Raw genomic sequence first — 17,268 nt, forward strand, 5'->3', positions numbered from 1 at the left:
TGTCTTAAACCAGTGAGGTAGACTTTTGCATGTGTTTGGTACTGTTTGTCTATTCCATTGTAGCAATTACAATGAGCCCTTCCTCCCTATTTCTCCCTTCACCTGCCTCCTCTGCCTCAAACATGCTGGCTAAAGTGAAAACCATATTGTTTTTCTGAGTGGCAGAAGGTAGCAGGAGGAGCCTTACCAGACGAAAGGAGAAGGGGAATTTCATACCAAGAAAGTGTAGGCTATATTGAAATAATGATGCTTAAACTTATGATGCTTAGCAATTGACATTATACCTAAAGCTGACATTGCCATTGGCTGCATGGAATCACATTAAGAGCCAAGTTTGAACATTGGAATGTGGGATACAATCTACATCGCCTCGATTAGGCTGATAAAACTCCAAATGATCTTATTTAATAATTTCAATTTCAGCATAATTATTTCTATATAGCCTACACTTTCTTGTTCTGAACTAGTGGGGCCTTCTAACATGAGTGGGATGAGTGTGGCTTCGTGACAATGATCAAGAGCAGCTGCTCACCGATTTGACAGCTCCAATGCAGTTACACCTCCGAGTGTCGGCTATCGCCGGTTACCTTGATCTGTAGCTGGCTAGATTAACTAGACTAAGGTCTAGATTCACCAGGCCTTAGTCTAGTTAATCTAGTTAAATACAGAATCTAAACTTGGAGTAAATATGGCTTTATTGATTTAGCTAGTGACTCTCACTCAGATATCATGGCATGAGCCATTGCAACATTTGTAGAATTGCAGGAAACTAGCTGTAAAACTGCAAAAAATATTGTTCGGTGAAGCAAACTCATTTGTTCCCTTTTGTCACGACTTCCGCCGAAGTTGGCTCCTCTCCTTGTTCGGGCAGCGTTCGGCAGTCAACGTCACCGGTCTACTAGCCATCGCCTCTCCATTGTTCATTTGTTCCATTTTTTTTGTCTTGTTTCCCGCACACCTGGTTTACATTCCCTAATCACACTGCATATACAGTATATATTCCTCTGTTCCCCCCATGCCTTTGTGTGGAATTGTTTTGTTTTGTGTTTATTGTATCGCGCCAGTCTGGGTTTTTCACCCTGGGCATTGCCTGTACCCTATTGGGGAAATTTTGGTGAAACTTATGGTTGTATTCGTGACGGTGTTCTGCGCTTGTCACTTTTGCCATTTGGCTTGAGTTGTAGCTGTTTGCGCCTGTCTGTTATTGCTCTTGGCAAATAAAGTCGCCTGATCACCTATCTCTGCTCTCCTGCACTTGACTCGAATGACCAGCAGCGAAAACCCTGATGACTTTTTTGTTAATATATTTTTTTCTGCTAATAGATCCCTCTGTATGTATTCTACTATTGTTTTTAATGTGAGATAATGTGTAGCGGCTAATTGCATAGCTAATCAGCCATGTGAATGAAGCTACAGCAACCAATGTGATCATGTGTAATGGCAGATTTCCTCCTCTTCGTCTGAAGAGGTGTAGCAAGGATCGGACCAAGATACGGCGTGGTAAGTGTTCATGACGATTTTAATAAGAAAAGCACTGAACACTATGAAATACAAAAACAATAAACGAATACGTGAAATAACCGAACCAGTACCGTGTGGCAAAAAACACTCACACGGAAACAAACACCCACAAACCAACAGTGAAACCCAGGCTACCTAAATATGGTTCTCAATCGGTGACAACGATAAACAGCTGCCTCTGATTGAGAACCATATCAGGCCAAACACAGAAATAGAAAAACATAGAAACACAAACAGACTGCCCACCCCAACTCACGCCCTGACCATACTAAATGAAAACAAAACAATGGAAATAAAGGTCAGAACGTGACATCATGGCTGGGGTAATTTTTGCTTGTTTCTGCTGTTTTCCAAATAGCATTTTAGAGTTTTTAAATTGTATATAAATGCAGTAAATGAGCTCCAACTTAAAATGTATTGGATGGGTGATGGGGGGTACACCTCTGTAAGTATTTATAATGGATTATTCGTGTAAGTTATTATAAAGTGTTACCAACTCAGTAATGTGGGAAAGACCACATATTAACACACACAGACCATGGTCTCAGCAGGACTCCCTGATTAAATAAAGGTTAAATGACAGGTTTTACAGGAAGAAAATTGCATCATTGTATGCACAGACATTTACCAGCCTCTCTCAAGTAAGGCATCAAGGACATCAAGGATTGTTTCTGTGAATTGCCAAAATGCAAAAACTTAACGACCATATTCCGAGTCAATCTGGAAAATTCCAGAAACAGCGTTTAAGCCACCCTTAGAGAAAGTAGAGTTAGACGATATTTCCAAACGATGGCCCATTTAAATTAAATGAAGCTAAAATGCATCAATGATGAGTCTGAATTAATGTGTTGAGGCAGAGAGGAGGAAGTGCAATCCTTCAGAGATTGTACAGTTTTCCAGAATTTAGACAGATTCCCCTTACAATTAGAAAGAGTGGTTACATATTAATCAGATTTTGCCTTTCTGATTAGTTTTACACATTGATTCCTCTAATGCCTAAAAAAAAGATTGCCATTCCGGACCTAAGCCTGTGTTTCTGTCCTTGTCCCAGGCAACATTGCTCTTATGAATGAGTACGGATAAGTCAGAAGTGAACCAGGCTTTCGATCTACAGTACCTTAAACTCTCAGAGTTTTGAAGGAGGCATGATTATCTACAATAGTATTGAAGACATTTGCAAAAAAGCTTAAAGGTAAATCAATGTAATTAAAATAAAGATGTAAAAAAGCTTGTTCACAATTTTTTTTTAAGTTCTTCTTAAACATAGATTTATGCATTCTCACATCTCTGACACAGACAACTGGGCAATGGTCACAACAATCCAGTGTGAAAACTCCACTAGCAACATATTTATCTAGTTGTATTCGTCAAAATAAGATCAATCAGGGTAGATTAGGATTCAGGCATGGAGGCTCGGTTATCAACTGAGGTAGGTTTTGCTCAGAACAAATATCCTTCACCGTCTCTGGCACTGGCGTCCTCCAATCAATATTAAAATCCCCCATAATTAGTAGTTCAGATTAACCATGCTTAGATAGCAATTCAGAAAAAATTGCTAAGAGCACATGAGGGAGCAGATGGAGGGTGATACTCTTCTATTAGTGTCAGCTGGTTATCATGACCAAGGCTCACATTAACAATGAGACAATCAAACTTCTTAGGGATTGAGGTAGCAAGAGATACAGAAACACTTCAATTGTCCTTTGTAAACATGGCAACGCCCCCACTTCTGCCAATTCTGTCTGACCTGTAAACATTATAACCAGACAGAGACACGTCAGAGTCCAGCACAGAATATTCAACCAAGATTCAGAAATTACCAGAATATCCACATTGGATAGAGAAGCCAGAATTTCAATAAAATCCTTATTTGAAATCAAACTTCTGGCATTTACATGAACAAATCCAAAACCGCAGCTGCGGGATTTCAGGTCAGATGGAGTCTAATACAAGGTAACCCGTTATGAATTGGTATAGGCACAAGATTGTCTAGAACTGAACCATTTGGCCTACAGTATGCCTCTAGCAAGGACGTGGGTTGAAACAAGAGTTAGTGAGGGTTACCTGTTGCTGGTCTCCCAATTAGAGGTTGATGCGTGAACGTGGCTACTGTGGCCCTGTGGGATTCTGGCAGGAATGGGACTAAAGTTCTAGTCAAGCTTGATGGGACAGGATCGACAGGGGGCATTTAAAAAAACAAAACAAATCAATACAAAATAAATGATCCCCCTTCGACTCACTCTCGCTCCTACCTTGCAGTTGGAGCCAGTCACTACTTTACCTCAGATGCCAATGCCAATGTAGGCTATGTCTGTGAATAATGAAGCAGTCAAGAGAGGTAATGCATCATCATCTAGTTGCAGCCAAGGACCTATCACTAACATAAACATTAGAGCCAAGGAAAGAGCGATGTTTTAGCTGCATTTGATAGTTGTCTTTGACAATGAAGGAACCGAGTACATGGCTGTGGTTTAATCAAATTGGCTAGGCTACCAACCGGAGAGCGGGACAAGCGACCTGAAGCGCTTAGCTGCTCTACTCCCAACAACTTTACCGGTCAAGCTGAATTGTTTGCTTTTTACTTAAACCTGTGCCATCTGAAGTAAAGAGATAAATAAAAAATAGATTGACTGATACAGTACTGCTGTTACTTAAATGTTAATGTTCTTGTTGTAAATGTTGTAGCCTAAATGTTCATATATGTGCAGTGCTCAGCTGTAGGCTATGGTTTTATATGATGAGCAGACCATAATACTGGGGTCTCTGTCCTCATCACCAAAAGCCTTAATCATCTACATTTTGGTAATTTAAAAGATACTCATCCAGCCTGACTACAGTCATTGCATTTAACTAAGATAGGTAAGACAACCATTAATGCATTAATGAAATGATTTTCAATACTTCCTAAAAATACATAATAGCCTACATATTTCTGCACATAGAAATTAGCCCGGAACAGGGAGTATAACGTGCTCTGTGACTACAGTCAGTGCATTTTACTAAGATGGGTAAGACAACTATATTGCATTACTGAAATTATGTTCAATACTTCCTAAACACAAACAATAGTCTACATATTTCTGTGCATAGAAATTAGCATGGGACGGGAGTGATTTTTATCAGAAGGGACAGGAAAGTTCCATGGTAATAGAACTGTTGCTGGTTCAGGACAGGACATTTTTTTTACAGGAAAAGACAGCACAGGAATCAGGAATCCCAATCCCACCCACGACAAAAATATATACATTATCTGCATATTTTGAATAATTTAACTCAAATGTACATTTCAGATCTATACTCATGATAAAACTATCATCACAAAGCTTAGAATAATTGTGAGTTATTTGGATGACTAAATAGAAAAAACTTACCATCTAGACTGAGAAGTTCAAGCATAAGTGTTGAGCTTCCCAAGACCTGCAGTCATTGAGAGAATGAGAGAAGATAATAGGAAAGAACGAGTTGAGTGTTTATCTGAGGAGGAGGAGTTGGAGGGGGAGGAGTTGCAGTGGATGGAGAGATGGAGGGAATGGCAGTTGTGGTTTGAAGTGATGGGTAATTTCAAGAATTGTGGTAGCAGGATCATGTTTCGGTATGCTTGTCACCAGGGGCTGGGGCGTTTGTCAGGATCAAAAGAAATATGAAAGGAGCAAAGCCAAGGTAAAAAGTTAAACCTGTCTCAGTCCTCTGAATACCTAACCTTGGGTGTAAGGACCGACGCTGGAGTAGAGAAGCAGGTATGGAGAGTCAAACATTTAATTGGAACAGCATCAGAACATGTGTCTACAAGGACATATGACAATCAATGCTGAAGCGGGGAACAGAGCGGGGGAACAGACAGATATAGGGGAGGTAATGATAGAGCTAATTGAGTCCAGGTGAGTCCAATAATTGCTGATGCGTGTGCCGGCGAAGGCAGGTGTGCATAATGATGGTGCAGGAGTGCGTAATGCTGGGGAGCCTGGTGCCCTCGAGCACCAGGGGGGAAGAGCGGGAGCAGGCGTGACACTTGGAATAGGATACAATTTCTCAGCGTGACAATTGCACACATTTTAATGACAAAGACACACCAGAATGGCTTTCCAAGAGGTGTTGAGTGTTCCAGGTGGGTCCAGTCTCAGTCCTGATCTTAAATATGCTTGAAAATCAGACACGGTCTGAATATTGCTGTCCATCTATGATTTCCAAATAAATGTACTGAGCTTGAGCAGTTTTGACAATATCAATGGATATATGTTGCCCTAAGAGTTGTGCAGAGTTGGTAGAATCTTATTCAAAATTATTTACACCTGTAATTGCTGACAAAGGTGCTTCCACCAAGTATTAACTCTGAGGTGTGAAGACAAATGCAATCAAGACATCTGTTTTTTATTTTTTATTAATTTAGAAAATGTTATATACTTTAATTTCACTTTGAAAATGTGGAGAAGGTTGTGGAGTTATGAAGGAAGAAAATCATCAAGATTTCATTTTAAAGCAGCAAAATGTGACAACTGTGCAGACTTTTCCTTGGCACTGTATCTTTTAAATATCTTAGTGGTATCATGCTTCAAAAAGAAAATGAAATTCCATTGATTGATAGCAGTGTGAAGAACCAAAAAAAAGTCTGTCATAGCATTTGTCAAAGAGCTATTTGCAGTAGTGTTTGTGCAACACTTAGCTCAGGCTCCATCTGAGGACAATGGTATTATGCACTGCTAATTAAAAACAAATGAAAATACATGTGATTGCACTGTGGCACAGGGACAAGTGGTAAACAAAAGCAGCATTTAAATGCATTGGCGTGTCGCCTATTCAAAATTTTATAATATATTTAATAATTTAGGTAAAACCAAGTATACGTTTTCCAAATAATGTAAAAATGTATCTGATGATTTATGCATATGTACTTTGGATGGTGCCCTCAGGGCTGTAACCAGGGTCTGAGTTTTAGTGGGGTTCGGTTAAAGAATGTTAATTAAGAAAGTTGAAGCTCATTTACACAATTTAAAAACTCTAAAATGCTATTTCGAGAACAGCAAAAACAAAAGAATTCAGTCACCATTTATTCCGGTTATTGACTATGGCGATAACGTCTATATCAGTGGTTCCCAAACGTTAATAGTCCCGTACCCCTTCAAACATTCAACCTCCAGCTGCATATCCCCTCTAGCACCAGGGTCAGCGCACTCTCAAATGTTGTTTTTTGCCATCATTGTACTCCTGCCACACACACTGTACATGTTACGTTTTATCAAGGTGGGTGGAATCAGGCGCAGAGAGCAGGTTTCAGATATTTGACCGTTTATTCTCCTGTGCACAGAAAACACGGTCAACCCAACACACAGGGTGAATAATCCAACACAGGATCAAAAATAGACCGGAGAATAAAACACAAGCACTACTCCAAATGACATGAATACAAAAACCATCCCGCACAAAATATGGGCGGGACAACCTACTTACATATAAGGACATTAAAATTAAACTAAAATACATACAGGTGAAACTAATAAGACACAACCAATAGACAAACGAAAAAGGGATCGGTAGTGGCTAGTAGGACGGTGACGACGAAAACATAAGTATGAGTGTTTTTTTTTGTCACAACCTGGCACGTGGGAAGTGACAATGAGCTCTTTTAGGACCAGGTCACAAATTGTGAATAATAATGAGAAGGGTGTGCTTGAAAGGATCCACATAACTCTGCAATGTTGGGTAGTTTAGGAAAGAGTCTCAATCTTTATTAAGTTTCCACACACAGTCTGTGTCTGTATTTAGTTTTCATTCTAGTGAGTGCCGAGAATCCAATCTCACATAGGTACACATAGGTACGTGGTTGCAAAGGGCATCAGTGTCTTAACAGCACAATTTGCCAAGGGTAGGATACTCTGAGCGCAGCCCAATTCAGAAATATGGCAGTGGCTTCTGATTAAATAAAATTTTCACAGAACTGCTTGTTGCAATTTCGATGAGGCTCTCTTGTTCAGATATCAGTAAGTGGACTGGAGGCAGGGCATGAAAGGGATAATGAATCCAGTTGTTTGTGTCATCTGTTTCGGGAAAGAAGCTCTGTAATTCCGCACCCAACTCACTCAGGGGCTTTGCTATATCACATTTGACATTGTCCGTAAGCTTGAGTTCATTTGCACACTAAAAACATACAATGATGAAAAGACCTGTGTGCTGTCCTTGTTAATGCAGACAGAGAAGAGCTCCAACTTCTTAATCATAGCCTACATTTTCCCCGATCCTAGATTCAGATCATTCCGGCGAGAAAAAACAACACCCAGATAGACCAGTCGTGTGAGAAACTCGTCATCATGCAAGCGGTCAGACAAGTGAAAATTATGGTCCATAATTTGATTAATGATTAAGAAGTTGGAGCTCTTCTCTGTCTGCATTAACAAGGACAGCACACATGTCTTTTCATCATTGTATGTTTTTACTGACCATCATTTTCACTTGTCTGACCGCTTGCATGATGACGAGTTTCTCACACGACTGGTCTATCTGGGTGTTGTTTTTTCTCGCCGGAATGATCTGAATCTAGGATTACATGGACTCTCTGCAACTATATTCAATGTGCTATCGATAAACTTACACAAATGCTTGTCTAGCTTTGGCTGTAAAGCATATTTTGAAAATCTGAGATGACAGGGTGATTAACAAAAGGCTAAGCTGTGTCTCAATATATTTCATTTGTGATTTTCATGAATAGGAATATTTTCTAGGAATATTTATGTCCGTTGCTTATGCTAATTAGTGTCAGTCTGATTACGCTCCCGCATGCAGGATGGGGAGTCACTAGAAGTTTTTAACCTCTTTAGGATAGGGGGCAGCATTTTCACTTTTGGATAAATAGCGTGCCCAATTTCAACTTCCTGCTACTCATGCCAAGAATATAAGACATGCATATTATTAGTAGATTGGTATACTTATGTACTACTGTTTGTACAGATGAACATGAATAGAATACAGTATATACATATGAAAATACAAAAAAAGTATGTAAACATTATTAAAGTGACTTGTGATCCATTATTAAAGTGACCAGTGATTCAATGTCTATGTATATAGAGCAACAGCCTCTAAGGTGCAAGGTTGAGTAACTGGGTGGTAAACGGCTAGTGATGACTATTTAACAGTCTGATGGCCTTGAGATAGAAGCTGTTTTTCTGACCTCGCCTTCTGGATGGTAGCGGGGTGAACAGGCCGTGGCTCGGGTGGCTGATGTCCTTGATGATCTTTTTGGCCTTCCTGTGACATCGAGTGCTGAAGGTCTCCTAGAGGGCAGGCAGTGTGCCCCCAGTGATGCGTTGGGCAGACCGCACCACCTTTTGGAGAACCCTGTGATTGTGGGCAGTGCAGTTGCCATACCAGGAGATGATACAATTGATCTCAATTGTGCATCTGTAAAAGTTTGTGAGGGTCTTAGGGTCCAAGTCAAATTTATTCTGCCTCCTGTTGCAACTTCTTCATCACATTGTCTGTATGGGTGGACTATTTCACAGAGTAACATGAAGCTTTTCACCTTCTCCACTGCGGTCCCGTCGATGTGAATAGGGCTGTGCTCTCTCTGCTCTTTCCTGAAATCCACGATCAGCTCCTTTGTTTTGTTGATGTTGAGGGAGAGGCTATTTTCCTGGCACCACTCCGCCAGGGCCCTCACCCCCTGTCTCGTCATTGTTGGTAATCAGGCCTATAACTGTTGTGTTGTCTGCAAACTTGATGATTGAGTTAGAGGCATGCGTGGCCACACAGTAATGTGTGAACAGGGAGTACAGGAGGGGCTGAGCAGCACCCTTGTAGGGCACCCTATGTTGAGGATCAGCGAGGTGGAGGTGTTGTTTCCTACCTTCAACATCTGTGGGTGGCCCGTCAGGAATTCCAGGACCCGGTTGCACAGGGCGGGGTTCAGACCCAGGGCCCCTAGTCCAGGTGGGATAGGGCAGTGTGCAGTGCAATGGCGATTGAATCGTCTGTCGATCTATTGGGGTGGTATGCAAATTGAAGTGGGTCTAGGGTGTCAGGTAGGGTAGAGGTGATATGATCTTTAAAACTTGTTGGGGATAGGGGGCAGTATTTTCACTTTGGATGAATTGCGTGCCCATAGTTAACTGCATCCTACTCTGTCCTAGATTGCTAATATATGCATATTATTATTATTACTATTGGATAGAAAACACTCTGAAGTTTCTAAAACTGTTTGAATTATGTCTGTGAGTATAACATAACTCATAGGGCAGGCAATCTTCCAAACAAGAAGTGAAATTCTGAATGTGGGTCAAATTTGACGTCATCGCCCCTTCCCTAATATATGAATCTGGTAGCACTTCCGACGCCTTCCACTAGATGTCATTCAGTAGAACGTGGAATGGAGCCTCTGGTGTGAACTTTGACCGAATGGGAGGGGAAATAGTCACTGTCTTAGCAGAATGCCATTTCCCTGTGGCGCATTTGTCTGTGGGTGTCACCGTCAATTCCATTTGACTGCAGATGAAGATGTATGATCCGGTTGGAACGTAATTGGATATATATGAAAATAACATCCTGAAGATTGATTCTCTACTTAGTTTGACCAGTTTATTCGACCTGGAATATATATTTTTGAAGTTTTCGTCCGAGTTCTCCTGGACCAGCGTCATTTTTTGGGCACGTGAGCTGAAAGTGCTAGCAAATGCAGCTAATTGGACACTAGTATTGGACATTATGGAACAAAACAATGATTTATTGTGGAACTAGGACTCCTTGCACTACATTCTGATGAAAGATCATCAAAAGGTAAGGGAATATTTATGATGTAATTTCGTATTTCTGTTGACTCCAACATTGCGGAGCGCTGTTTCAGATTATTGCAAGGTAGGCTTTTTTCATAACGTTTAAAAAAAATCTGACACAGCGGTTGCATTAAGAACCAGTGTATCTTTAATTATATGTAGAACATATATCTTTAGTCAAAGTTTATGATGAGTATTTCTGTTATCTGGTGTAAGCTTTCTATAATTCCTCCGGATATTTTGGAGGCATTTCTGAACATGGCGTCAATGTAAACTGAGATTTGTGGATATAAATATGCATATTATCGAACAAAACATAAATGTATTGTGTAACATGTCATATGAGTGTCATCTGATAAAGATTTTCAAAAGGTTAGTGATTCATTTTTATCTCTAATCCTATGTTAGTGTCACAATCTTTGGCTGGGAAAAATGGCTGTGTTTTTTGTTGATTTGGTGGTGGTCTAACAGAAATATAAGTTGTCTTTTCGCTGTAAAACATTTTAAAAATCGGACATGATGGGTAGATGCACAAGATGTTTATATTTCATTTGCTGTATTGGACTTGTTAATGTGTGAAAGTTAAATATTTCTAAAGAATATTTTTGAATTCCCTGCGCCACCTTTTCAGCTGAATGGGGGGGTTCCCCTAGGGGATCGCCTTGCCATAACAGGTTTTAACTAGCCTCTCAAAGCACTTTATGATGACAGAAGTGAGTGCTACGGGGCGATAGTCATTTAGTTCAGTTACCTTTGCTTTCTTGGGTACAGGAACAATGGTGGACATCTTGAAGCAAGTGGTGACAGCAGATAGGGAGAGATTGAATATGTCCATAAAAACTCCAGCCAGCTGGTCTGCGCATGCTCTGAGGACGCGGCTAGGGATGCCATCTAGGCCGGCAGCCTCGTCAGGGTTAACACGTTTAAATGTCGGACGCGGAGAGCGAGAGCCCACAGTCCTTGGGAGGTGTCGGTGGCACTGTGCTATCCTCAAAGCGGGTGAAGATGTTTAGCTTGTCCGGGAGCAAGACGTCGGTGTCCTGGTTTTCCCTTTGTAATCCGTGATTGTCTGTAGACTCTGCCATATAATGGCTCGCGTCTTTGCCGTTGACTCCACTTCATCTCGGTACTTAAGATTTGCCTGTTTGATTGCCTTATTTTCAGAGGGAATAACTACACTTTATATTCAACCATATTCCCAGTCATCTTGCCATGGTTGAATGCGGTGGTATCCACGGTTTCTGATTTGGGTATGTTTTAATAATCACAGTGGGAACAACATCCCCTTACACTGTTTGCTGAACTTAGTCACCTTGTCAGTGTATACGTCAATGTTATTGTCAGAGGCTACCCAGAACATATCCCAGTCTTCGTGATGAAATCAATCTTGAAGTATGGATTCCGATTGGTCAGACCAGCACTGAATAGACCTTAGCACGGGTACATCCTTTTTGAGTTTCTGCCTATAGGAAGGGATGAGCAAAATTGAGTCATTATCTGATTTGCAAAAGGGAGGGTAGGGTAACCGAAGCTAATTATCTTTGTAGGTAATACGGGCGGCATTTGATTGTGAGGTTTGCTAGATCGGGTGAAAAAGGGCTTGAGTTTCTGTACGTTATCACAATCACACCATGAATAGTTTATCATGAAACATACATCTGTCATACGGACCTTTCTTATTCCTGTCTGCGCGATGTACTGAGAACCCAGCTGGCTGTATTGGCTGGTGTATACAGTATCATTGGTAACAATTGTGTACAAGCCACCTAGCAAATAAAATATTGGAGCTGGCATTCATTAGCTACATTTTACCCTAGCGATAGCCTAATTGAGGTACAATAGAGTTCACCGGTGAATACCGACACACAGGAAATAACTAAACCAACTTTGTATGCGTTGTTTGATGTCAACCTTGTTATTTACTAAGTTTTTGGAACAGATTCCTGTTGGAACGTTCCACAAATTATACCCACCCCTGGCATAATTCTGTAATAATAAAAAAAAAAAAAAAATGTTAGTCAACATGATGCTCTCTGCTCTCCTAATCAACTTCAGGTGGCTGAAAGACCGCCCTGCCTCTGTGATAATGATGGGAATTGGTAATGTGCAGTTTGCGAACAATTAGTTATTTTTGAACAACTCTTTTTCCTGACTTGAGAGTCATTCTTTGATTTTCTAACATGCTGACTAGGCCATTGCACGAATGTTGATTTTGTGCATCCACACCAGACACGATCAGAACACGCAGGTTGAAATATCAAAAGGAATTCTAAACCAACTATATTAATTTGTGGACAGGGCGGAACACTTTAACCTGTTGCTCCTACCCTCTACTTTTTTGAACATTTTGTTAAAAATCGCACAACATTTCAGCGCCCTGCTACTCATGCCAGGAATATAGTACGTTCATATGGTTAGAATGTGTGTATAGGAAACCCTCGGACGTTTTTAAAACTGGTTAAATCACGACTGTGGCTATTACATAACGTGCGTTACATCGGAAAGCGCAGGAAAACCTGATCACAGAAAATGGAAATAAATATCCTTGCGCCACTTCCAGCAATTGTTAACAGTGAGCCGAATTAGATAAGACCGAGCATTCAACTCCCACAGCATCCCCATGTTGTCGAGTATCTTGTGAATTTAATCATCTTTGATTCTTGGTTGAACCGAAAGAGGGGCACCGCTTACCTCCGGTCTCCGCCCAGATCATTCCGGAAGAGCTCTCTCCTGAAATTTTTTCCAAGACGACAGCTAATGATATATACATCGCCTACGGATGATTTTTATCACTTATTAACGTTTACTAATACCTAAAGTAGCATTACAAACGTATTTCGAAGTGTTTTGTGAAAGTTTATCGTCTACTTTTTGAATTTTAAAAAATGACATTACGTTGTGAAATCGCTGTTTTTTTCGTTTATCACACAGTCTACATATAACGATATCTTGGCTTTATATGGCCCGATTTAATCGAAATAAAGACCCAATAGTGTTTATGGGACATCTAGGAGTGCCAACAAAGAAGATGGTGAAAGGTAATGACTGTTTTCTATTTTATTGTGCGGTTTGTGTAACGCCGAAATGCTAATTATTTTGTTTACTGCTGTGCTTTTCTGTTGTAGTGTATTGGTGCATGCTATCAGATAATAGCTTCTCATGCTGTCGCCGAAAAGCATTTTAAAAATCTGACTTGTTGCCTGGATTCACAACGAGTGTAGCTTTAATTTGATACCCTGCATGTGTATTTTAATGAACTTTTGAGTTTTAACTAATACTATTAGCATTTAGCGTAGTGCATTTGCATTTCCAGAGCTCTAGTTGGGACGCAAGCGTCCCAGGTAGAGGTAAGAGGTTAAACACTTATGCCTATTTAGCGAGCTAGCTTGCTGTTGCTAGCTAATTTGTCCTGGTATATAAATAAATGCAGAAGGTCCTCTACTCCAACAATTCATCCACAGATAAAAGGGTAACCTAGTTAGTTTCTAGTAATCTCTCCTCCTTCAGTCTTCTTTTTCTTCTTTGGACTTTATATGGGCTGGAGTTTGGACCTCAGTTCATCTTTCAACCACCCACGTGGGTATATGCTTCTAAAAACCACTGAGGAGATGGGAGAGGCAGACTTGCAGCGGCGTGTCAAGCATAAAAAATAGAACCAACTTCTTTTTTAGCTACTGGCTATGCACACACTCGATGGATTAAATGATTGACTAACATATATGTTTACATTTATTTTTCAAAGCTTGCACAACTAACACGAGCGGTGTGGTCAGCAAATAACATTTTTATTTATTTATTTTACTACATTTATTTAACCAGGTAGGCCAGTTGAGAACCAATTCTCATTTACAACTGCGACCTGGCCAAGATAAAGCAAAGCAGGGTGACAAAAACAACAATACAGAGTTACACATAAACAAACATACAGTCAATAACACAAAAGAATAGAAAAAAATACAAATCTATGTACAATGTGTGCAAATGTAGAAGAGTAGGGAGGTAGGCAATAAATAGGCCCTAGAGGCTAAAATAATTACAATCTAGCATTATTACTGGAGTGATAGATGTGCAGATGATGATGTGCAAGTACTCAGGTGCAAAAGAACAAGAGGGTAAGTAATACTATGGGGATGAGGTAGTCGGGCTGTTTGCAGATTGGCTGTGTACAGGTACAGTGATCGATAAGCTGCTCAGACAGCTGATGCATAAAGTTAGAGAGGGAGATATAAGACTCCGGCTTCAGAGATTTTTGCAATTCGTTCCAGTCATTGGCAGCAGAGAACTGGAAGGAAAGGCAGCCTAGGGAAGTGCTGACTTTGGGGATGACCAGTGCAATATAATTGCTGGAGCGTGTGCTACGGGTGGGTGTTGCTATGGTGACCAGTGAGCTGAGATAAGGTGGGTCTTGACCTAGCAAAGACTTATAGATGACTTGGAGCTAGTGGGTTTGGCGATGGATATGTAGTGAGAGCATACAGGTCACAGCGGTGGGTAGTATATGAGGCATTGGTGATAAAAAAGGATGGCACTGAGATAGACTACATCCAGTTTGCTGAGTAGAGTGTTGGGGGCTATTTTGTGAAAGACATTGCCGAAGTCAAGGATCGGTAGGATAGTCAGTTTTACGAGGGTATGTTTGGCGACATGAGTGAAGGAGGCCTTTTTGCTAAATAGGAAGCCGATTCTAGATTTAATTTTGGATTGGAGATGCTTAATGTGAGTCTGGAAGGAGAGTTTACAGTCTAACCAGGTATTTGTAGTAATCCACATATTCTAGCTCAGAACAGTCCAGAATAGTGATGCTAGTCGGGCGGGAGGATGTCGGCAGCAATCGGTTGAAGAGCATGCACTTAATTTTACCAGCATTCAAAAGCCATGGAAGGCGGCCACGGAAGGTGTGTTGTATGACGTTGAAGCTCGTTTGGAGGTTTGTTAGCACAGTGTCCAAAGAAGGGCCAGATGTATACAGAATGGTGTTGTCTGCGTAGAGGTGGATCAGAGAATCACCAGCAGCAAGAGCGACATCATCCATTTATACAGAGAAAAGAGTCAGCCAGAGAATTGAACTCTGTGGCACCCCCATAGAGACTGCCATAGGCCCGGACAAGAGGTCCTTGATTTGACACACTGAACTCTATCTGAGAAGTAGTTGGTGAACCAGCTGAGGCAGTCATTTGAGAAGCCAAGGCTATTGAGTCTGCCGATAAGAATGCAGTGATTGTCAGAGTCGAAAGCCTTGGCCAGGTCGATGAAGACGGCTGCACATTTTGCACGCCCAATTTTTCAGTTTTTGATTTGTTAAAAAAGTTTGAAATATCCAATAAATGTCGTTCCACTTCATGATTGTGTCCCACTTGTTGTTGATTCTTCACAAAAAAATACAGTTTTATATCTTTATGTTTGAAGCCTGAAATGTGGCAAAAGGTCGCAAAGTTCAAGGGGGCCGAATACTTTCGCAAGGCACTGTAATTGAGGCCAAGAGATTGCTTGATGGAATCTCTTCGGCTAGCCAGGAGATTTGCCTAGTTCGAGGCTAACAGAGACGTTGGACAGGAGAAGCTGCCCGGATAGCAGCTAGCTAGCTGGGATGATCCAGAGTAAAGGTTCAGAGCTTGCGGTCAGAATAAGTGGTAGAGAAAATCAGTCCGATATGCTCTGGGTAGATATCGCGCTGTGCAGTTGCCCGGGCTGAGGCTGGCAGTCCGCGCTAACGGTGATGACCGCTAGCAGGGGCTAACTGACTATTAGCTAGTAGCTAGTTAGCTGGCTAGCTACTGAAGGGGGTTCCGGTTCAAAAGTGTAAAAATAGCAGATCCATACCACAATGGGGGAGGCGGGTTGCAGGAGAGTATGTTCAGTCCATAGATGGAAAATTAGATTTAAAAAATGAATACAAATATATACGAAGAAAAACGATATATACAAGGGATGGGACAAGACAATCAAAACAGACATCCCCACTGCTACGATTGTTGATTTTGTCCATCCACACCAGATGCTATCAAGACATCCAGGTTAAAAAATCTAAATTAACCCTGTAAACCTAGTTAGTTTCTAGTAATCTTTGGACTTTATATGGGGGTTGGCAACCAACTTTAAGGTGCATTAACACCATCAACTGGACTGGAGTGTGGACCTCAGTTCATCTTTCAATCAGCCACGAGAGGGGGGAGCCGGGACTTGCAACGCGTCATGCATCACAATTATAACCAAGTTCTATTTAGTGCCTGGCTACACAGATGCGCAAGAGCAGTGTGGGTGCAATGATTGAATAATTTACATTTATTTTGCTATGCGCACTCGATGCGGGCAGTGTGGTCAACATGTTAGAATTCATAATGTGGTTGGCCTGCTACTTTGACCTCCTCGTGGGCTAAAAATATAACAATATGGCAGGTAAGGCAAAAGTGCTCTCAACCTCTTAATGGTCTAGAAAAGTGGGACTAGGACAATGTGGCAACAGTAAATGAGATTAACCAGCAGTGGGTTTGGCTGCTGGGCTGTAGCACCTTATATCCTATCACATGGTGATGACACAAGGGGCAGTGTATGATGTAGATTAGGCTACAATCTTCATCTTCACATTGTCAGATTTGTTTGAAATGATAGACAATCTCACCTTTGTCCAGGATCTCTTTGGTCACCTCTATTCTGCCTCCACCGATGTTAACATGCATTGGGACAGTTGGGTCAATTAGTGCCTTCTCACTCTGCATTAAATCTCTGGCCATCTAGGTAGTACATAAACAACAAATGATGGGATAAATAATGTCTACATCTATAGGTCATTGGGAAACACAAAATAATGTGAAAGCAGGCCTCCAACTGCCTTGTCATCTTAATAATAGTAATCCGCTGATTCATTGAGATAGTCTATGACCTTGGAAAATCTTTCTTGCTTGACTGTAATCATGAAAACAAGCCAGCTCACTGGGGATGTTAAAGCTCCACTGATTTGATGGATATTACACCAACATTTCATATAGAA

The 17,268-nt window shown here is 41.0% G+C and overlaps 1 protein-coding gene across 1 annotated transcript in view; it reads right to left on the bottom strand.

Moving 5' to 3' along the window:
- The window catches only part of LOC115134669 (forkhead box protein P2-like), a 58,174-nt gene extending 41,163 nt beyond the window's left edge, over positions 1 to 17,011 (bottom strand). The window contains exons 1-2 of the mRNA XM_065022164.1: positions 16,900 to 17,011; positions 5,222 to 5,241 (exon numbers count right to left, since the gene is read on the bottom strand). Of these exons, the coding sequence (XP_064878236.1) occupies positions 5,222 to 5,241; positions 16,900 to 17,011 (132 nt within the window). The remainder of the gene's footprint in view (positions 1 to 5,221; positions 5,242 to 16,899) is intronic.
- Positions 17,012 to 17,268: the final 257 nt, after the last annotated feature.

This window comes from Oncorhynchus nerka, linkage group LG9a (assembly GCF_034236695.1).
Source record: "Oncorhynchus nerka isolate Pitt River linkage group LG9a, Oner_Uvic_2.0, whole genome shotgun sequence".
Lineage (NCBI taxonomy): Eukaryota > Metazoa > Chordata > Actinopteri > Salmoniformes > Salmonidae > Oncorhynchus > Oncorhynchus nerka.